Raw genomic sequence first — 7,180 nt, 5'->3', positions numbered from 1 at the left:
CAAGAGTGCCCCTTAATAACAGAAGTATCAGTTTAATGAGCACAGTCTATGAACTATTCTTCACTCTGCTTAATGATAGGTTAACAACTTTCTGGTTGAGGAACAGAATGGATTTCGCAAGGGAAAGGCCCGTATCGATCATATTCCCACATTGTGTACTATAGTACGACATCGATTGCAGGAGAATATGCCTACATTTGTTTGTTACATTGATTTTCAGAAAGCTTTTGATTTAGTAAACCAAAACATTCTTGATTACATGCTCATCAAAACCGGTCATGCACCTGAGTCAGGTGTGAGGGTGAATGCATTCCTTACAAACTGCTTTTTCACTTCCTCGGGTGTCAAGGAGGGAAATGCTTTATCGCCTACTCTCTTCGCTGTAGATATAAATGATCTAGCCAGAACAATTAAATCATTAGGATGTGGGGTAAAGTTTGGAGAGGCAAACATGAGTATACTTTTATAGTGTGGCCAAAAAGGCGTTTGATTGTGACATGCATACAATTGGAGCATGGGCAAGTGAAGTGCATGATCTATGTGTGGGACAGGGTTGTGAGAATGTTTTTACTGAAAAGGTTGAATGGATCTTACAATAGGTAAAGAACTGGTGTCCTTTAAAAAGAGGGAGAGTTGGTTTTCTAAAGTTAGGAGCATGCCTATGCTTTGTATTTTTTAAAAATCAAACGTGTTTGCTATGGAAAACTATATTCTTTACAACTTGTCTAAGAGAAAGAAGTCTCTTTGTGCTCAGATTAGGTCAGGAATACTCAGGCCGGTGTGTGGGCACCAGCGAGGAGAATAGACTGTAACAATGAAATTATTTTATTTTGTATTGCCCGTTTTATCATGATTTGTGACTTAGGTTGTTCAATAAAGTCCATCTAAAAGAAGTTTATTAAATGCGTGACACAGACATGTTAGCTTGGCTATTCAAATAGAGAAACTTTGTGATGTCAGACTTTATTGAAAAGGCGTGGGCTAAGACGAATGTGTACATTTATATTTAGTGTGTTTATCCGGTGCCGGAAGTATTGTATCGTATAGTCGTATTGTGATTGTGTATGTACTACACTCTTTGCTTAGTTATATCGGTATATGTCTTGTAATCCTTTGTGGGGTGGGCCACTTGTGTGGCATGACACGAATATAAACATAATCAATCAATCATATATTATGTGTAAATCTCTTCGAGTTGTTTCAGGGTTTCATACCTCGTCTATGATGTACTCGTTTCCCATCCTCAGACGGGATGAGCTTGGGATGAGCTGTATCAGGATCCATAGTCACATCTACATCCTTATAGAGGATCTTCAAAATTAAGTTTTGAAATCACCCCAGTTGGTCCAAATTTTCCCAATATTATTAAAAAAATGTTTTGAAACCCGTAGATTTCCGTCACTCTAGCTCAAATCTACTATAAATCCTTTTCCAAAATCCCAGAAGGATGATCCAAGAGTGCCCCTTAATAGCAAAACTATCAGTTTAATGAGCACAGTCTTTGAACTATTCTCCACTCTGCTTAATGATAGGTTAACAACTTTTTTGGAGAAAGAAAACTTACTGGTTGAGGAACAGAATGGGTTGCGCAAGGGAGGGGCCTGTACCGATCACATTTACACATTGTGTACTATAGTACGACATAGATTGCAGGAGAATATGCATACATTTGTTTGTTACATTGATTTTCAGAAAGCTTTTGATTTAGTAAACCGAAACATTCTTGATTACATGCTCATCAAAACCGGTCATGCACCTGAGTCAGGTGTGAGGGTGAATGCATTTCTTACAAACTGGTTTTTCACTTCCTCGCTTGTCAAGCAGGGAGATGCTTTATCGCCTACTCTCTTCACTGTATATATAAATGATCTAGCCAGAACAATTAAATCATTAGGATGTGGGGTACAGTTTGGAAAGGCAAACATGAGTATACTTTTATATGTCAATGAAATTATTTTGATGGCTGACTCAGAAGGAGATCCGCAAAGAAGGCTCTCATGTGCAGAAGCTTGGCGCAGTAAATGGAGAATTACTATAAATGAAAACAGAAATAATGCATTTTAGAAATTCTCGTTCAGCTACTTGCAAATTTCAATTTCAGTTTGGAGAAAAAAAGCTGAACTATACAAAATGTTACAAATACCTAGGATTATATCTGTTTGAATATATGCATTTCACAAAGGGTAGTACACTTCTCTCTGAGTCAGCCAGTAAAGCTCTTGGTGGGGTTATAGGCAAAACAAAGATGCTGAGGGATATTGTTTTTTCAACATGCATCAAACTTTCCCAGACTTGTGTGTGTCCTGTGTTGGACTATGTGGCGGCGGTCAGGGGTTATAAAAACTATCCTGGGGGTGAAAAAATCCAAAAGAGGGCCATCAGATATTTTATGGGTGTTCCTAAATTCGCCGCGATACCAGCTACTACAGGACACATGGGTTGGGACTCCTGTAGGGAGCGCTGGAGCATCTCTATGATGAGGTTGTGTAACAGGCTCTTGAGGATGGATGACAATAGATTGTCCAAAAAGGTGTTTGATTGTGACATGCATACAATTGGAGCACGGGCAAGTGAGGTGCATGATCTATATGTGGGACAGGGTTGTGAGAACGTTTTTAGTTTTTACTGACAAAGTGAAAATTTAAATGGATCTTACAATGTCTAAAGAACTGGTGTCCTTTAAAAAGAGAGAGAGTTGGTTTTCTAAATTAAACTTGTTTGGTACAGAAAACAACATTCTTTACAACTTGTCTAAGAGAAAGGTGTCTCTGTGTGCTCAGATTCGTTCAGGAAAACTCCCTCTACACATTGAATAAGGCCGGTGGGTGGGCACCAGCGAGGACAATAGGCTGTGTAACTTTTGTGAGCTCAATGGAATTGAAAATGAAATTCATTTTATTTTGTATTGTCCTTTTTATCATGATTTGTGACTTAGGTTACTCAATAAAGTCCATCTAAAAGAAATTCATTACATGCGTGACACAGATATGTTAGCTTGGCTATTCACATATAAAATATTTTGTGATTGCTGACTTTATTGAAAAGGCATGGGCTAGAAGGAATGTGTAGATTTATATTTAGTGTGTTTATCCGGTGCCGGAAGTATTGTATTGTATTGTATAGTGTATTGTCATTGTGTATGAACTACGCTCTTTGTGCAGTTATATCGGTATATGTCTTGTAATCCTGTGTGGGGTGGGACACTTGTGTAACATGACACGAAATAAACATAATCAATCAATCATATATTATGTGTAAATCTCTTCGAGTTGTTTCAGGGTTTCATACCTCGTCTATGATGTACTCGTTTCCCATCAGACGGGATGAGCTCGGGATGAGCTGTATCAGGATCCAGAGTCACATGTTCAGTGTCCATGTTCAGTGTCTCCTTCAGCTGATCCAGGGATCTCCAAAAGGTCCCTATGGATGACGGAGGACGGACCTCCACCGATGTCCAGTCCCTGGTGGGTGGAGGATCCTTCAGGGATCTAAAGGCCTGGAGGAAGTGGAGGTGGTCTTTAGTGTGTGAGAGCTGCTTCACCACTGAGCTTCTATTGGTCAGATCTTCTATTTCCCTCTCCAGCTCTTTGATGAGGTCTTCAGTTTGTTTCTCTGTGGATATCCGATTCTCTCTGATTTCGTTGAAATCATCCCACCACTTTTCAACATAGCTTATCAGAACATTGAGGACCTGTGCAACATCAGCTATCTGTCTGTCTGCCTCTTTGATCTCCTGAATCTTTAGTTTTCTCTCCTGGATCATCCGTGGAACTTTAGCCTCAATTTTCCCAAGCTGGGCCGTCTTCACTTCATATTCCTCCTTTAGAGGAACAACAGGATGGGACTTGTGGTCTGTCTCTGTGCAGAACTGACATACAGACACCTGCTCAGTCCTGCAGAAGAGCTCCAGTAGTTGATTGTGTTTCTTACACATCCTGTCTTCCAGACGGTCCATAGGCTCGACCAGCCGATGTTTCTTCAGGCCTGCGACTCTCTGATGTGGCTCCAGGTGGGTTGGGCAGTAAGAGATAAGACACACTAGGCAGGACTTCACGGCCTTCAGCTGGGTCCCAGTACAGAAGTCACAGAGAACTTCTGCTGGTTCAACACAAGGCTGCTCTTTTACTCGTACGGACGTTCCAAACCGATCAACCATCTCTGTTAAGAGGGTATTGACCTGTAGGTCAGGTCTTGTGTCAAAAAGCTTGTTGCAAACAGGACATTTGTACTTGACTTGTTCATCCCAGAACTTAGTAATACAGGTTCTGCAGAAGTTGTGTCCACATGCGGTGGTAACTGGGCTGTTGAACACATCCAGACAGATGGAACATGAAAAGTTCTCCTCCGAACAGGAAGTGTTAGCAGCGGCCATTCCTAGACACAGACGACAAGGTTTATGCCTAAATCCATAACGGGGAGAAATGTTTTAACTTCACATCAAAGTTGTGCTGTTTTACTCACCTTGTTGTGGTTTATGTCTGTCAGACTATTCTTCAAAATATTGATAAATGTTTCTCCTGAGAGAGAGAACTGCTTCCACGTCGGGTGGCTTTAGTTTCTGTGAACCTTAAGTTTTGTTTCCTGAACAGGACGTTCTCTTCGCTCCTCCCCTAACTCCTGCCTCCTTCCTAACCTTGAATGTTGGCTCATTCATGGAATGCCAGATGTCAAACTAGAAAATGCATTTCCTGCAGAAAATGCGTTGAGTTCTGTAGTGCAAAGTGAGGTTGAAAACATTTTTTAATAAAGCCACATAGATTAAGACATAAAGAAACGTTAAATGGCTTAAATCAAGTGAAGGGATTTGAACAAAAGTTCAAAAGTCTAAATGGAGTAAACAATGTCAACATGCACACCATTTAAGAAAATGTAAAAGGTTGGAAACAAATAAAGTGACAGCTAAATGAAAAGCGCAAAGCATAAAAATACAGAAATGTAACAATGCAGAAATGTAAAATGAATTGAACTGAAGAATCTGAAAGGTAAAATGTATTGCCCTGCACTGCTTGTGTGTGTGTGTGTGTGTGTGTGTGTGCGTGTGCGTGTGCGTGTGTGTGTGTGTGTGTGTGTGAGAGAGAGAGAGAGAAAGAGAATAGCGAACCGGTGCGTGATTAAAAGTAACCCAATAGAGCGGAACAAACAGCCCAATCTGGCAACACTGCCTGAACGTCCTTTAAAAATTGCCCGATCTGGCGGGGGAAACTGCCCAATCCGGCAACACTGCTGAACGTCCTCACGCTCCAGCGTCAACGTAAATCAATGAGACTAACTAAAACTGACCTGTCGCGTTGTCCACCAGAGGGCGCCCCCGACACATTTGCCGCCCTAGGCAATTTTTCTTCCTCCATGGGCCCCGGACAGCGTCTAGGCCCCGGTTTATTATATATATTTACGCCACTGCATAGGTCCCATAGTGTGTAGAGAATAATAAAGAAAGAAAGAAAGAATAATACTTATGAAGAACAATAGTTGAGCGCTGCATGCAGCACTCACTTAATTAACTCACTCAATTAACTCCTGTATAATTGTGCTTAGAATATAACACCCAATAGTGAGATGACTCGACTAGCAGGTCCAGGTCCAAACTGAAGATGGTGCCCTAGCAACACCAGCGAGTGTCTCGTCCCCTCGAGACGTCCGCGAGGATACTGAAGGTAATCTAACCAAATGATCCATCAACCAAACTTTATTATTTTTGGTAATAAATACAATGTTCATGGTCATTTTAATTTATCTGACAAAATGTATAGTTACTTCAATAGCTATAGATACCAATGCATCATGGTATGGCTTCTTTTGATAATTGGGTTATGGATGAGTCCCATAATTGGGTTATGGATGAGTCCCAAAACACCACATTTTCAGTGGGCTGGGTGCCTCCAAAACCTTCGAGATGTTGAAGATTAACGAACAAGTCCATAAGAGAGGGACCCCTGGTGTAGAGAATGAGTACGCATGTCACTGGGAACTTGTCTCTGGACAGCTGCGGCTCTGTGGGGTAAACTGAGGGAAACTTTCCAAGACACACAAACAGGATTATAATGAGATTTATGAGTGTGATAAAGTTGACCTCAGATTCTCTATCTCTCTCTCTGTCTATCTGTCTCTCTGTTACACTCTCTCCCCCTATGTTAGTCTCTCTCTCTCTCTCTCTCTCTCTCTCTCTCTCTCTCTCTCTCTCATATTCTCTCCATCTCACTCTCACCCTAACTCATCACTCTCCCATTGGCTGATATGACCCCCCTCCCCTCCCCTAACCATGATATATATTCTGGATCTCCCCATCTGAGACCCATCCTTTTGTGCTTGGTCCTGCTTCAGGGGAACTAATCCTCTGTCTAGAATAGCCTATCAGGGAAGGGACCCAGTGTTCCCTCTTCCTGGTGGCTTTAGTCCTCCTACCCGATGGGTTCCTGTTTAGTTTCTGTTAACTACTGTTTGGTTTTTGTTAGAAGTTGTCTTCTGTTGCTCGGGAAGTTACAGCCAAGTTAGTGAGAGGATCCCAAACAAAGCAGTCGCTATGCATAACACATTTTATTCACTTTATTTACTGACTTATTCACATGCACTTTATCGTGCCATTTCACATATGCTTTACTTGTATAGAACTGAATAAAACAAACCCTTTATGATTTCTCTGTTATGAGAAGGAGTGTACTATACCCTATTGAATTACCTGGTCAACGGATTCGACTACAACATGTGATGATTACCGTTGCATACATTTAGCTAATACAGTCTGCCTATTTCTGAGTGTACAATTCAACCACATATATACATTATTACAAGAATGTAGTCCTTTATAAAAAAAACAGCCAATATAGTCCAAAACATTAGTTTGACACAAAATAAAATAAAGTAAAAATTCTAAATGGGCGTCCGAGAAAATACAAATACATTGTTGAAGTGTATTAATAATATTCCAGTGCAGAAATCCAGTATCATTTTTAATCATTAACAGAGAGGTGTTCTCCTTGTCGATTGCAGTGACTTGGTGTTTTATCCTTCATGGTTACCTGTACTTTACGCATTTTTGTATTCAAAAAGTCATATATCCGTATGCATCTTCTTCAATCGATTAATGAAGGTCTTTGTGGCACTTGCACCTGGAAATTCAAGCACATGTCATATTATTAAGCAAGAAGGAAAAAACACAATAATGCATATAAAGCTACACCTT

The 7,180-nt window shown here is 40.6% G+C and overlaps 2 protein-coding genes across 2 annotated transcripts in view; both read right to left on the bottom strand.

The window, feature by feature from the left end:
• Positions 1 to 1,200: 1,200 nt before the first annotated feature.
• LOC307089598 (E3 ubiquitin-protein ligase TRIM47-like) lies at positions 1,201 to 4,387 on the bottom strand (the record flags this gene model as incomplete). The annotated part of the gene is given in 3 exon segments (XM_079755947.1): positions 1,201 to 1,292; positions 3,362 to 3,364; positions 3,367 to 4,387. Coding segments are annotated over 3 exon segments (1,101 nt in total). The 5' UTR covers positions 4,373 to 4,387.
• Positions 4,388 to 7,070: 2,683 nt separating this feature from the next.
• The window catches only part of lmod2b (leiomodin 2 (cardiac) b), a gene marked incomplete at both ends in the record, with an annotated part of 6,717 nt that continues 6,607 nt past the window's right edge, over positions 7,071 to 7,180 (bottom strand). The window contains one exon of the mRNA XM_079755753.1: positions 7,071 to 7,106. Within this exon, the coding sequence (XP_079611879.1) occupies positions 7,071 to 7,106 (36 nt within the window). The remainder of the gene's footprint in view (positions 7,107 to 7,180) is intronic.

The sequence above is a fragment of the Pollachius pollachius genome, assembly GCF_949987615.1.
Source record: "Pollachius pollachius genome assembly, chromosome: 18".
Lineage (NCBI taxonomy): Eukaryota > Metazoa > Chordata > Actinopteri > Gadiformes > Gadidae > Pollachius > Pollachius pollachius.
This window is presented reverse-complemented; position numbering and strand designations above follow the sequence as displayed.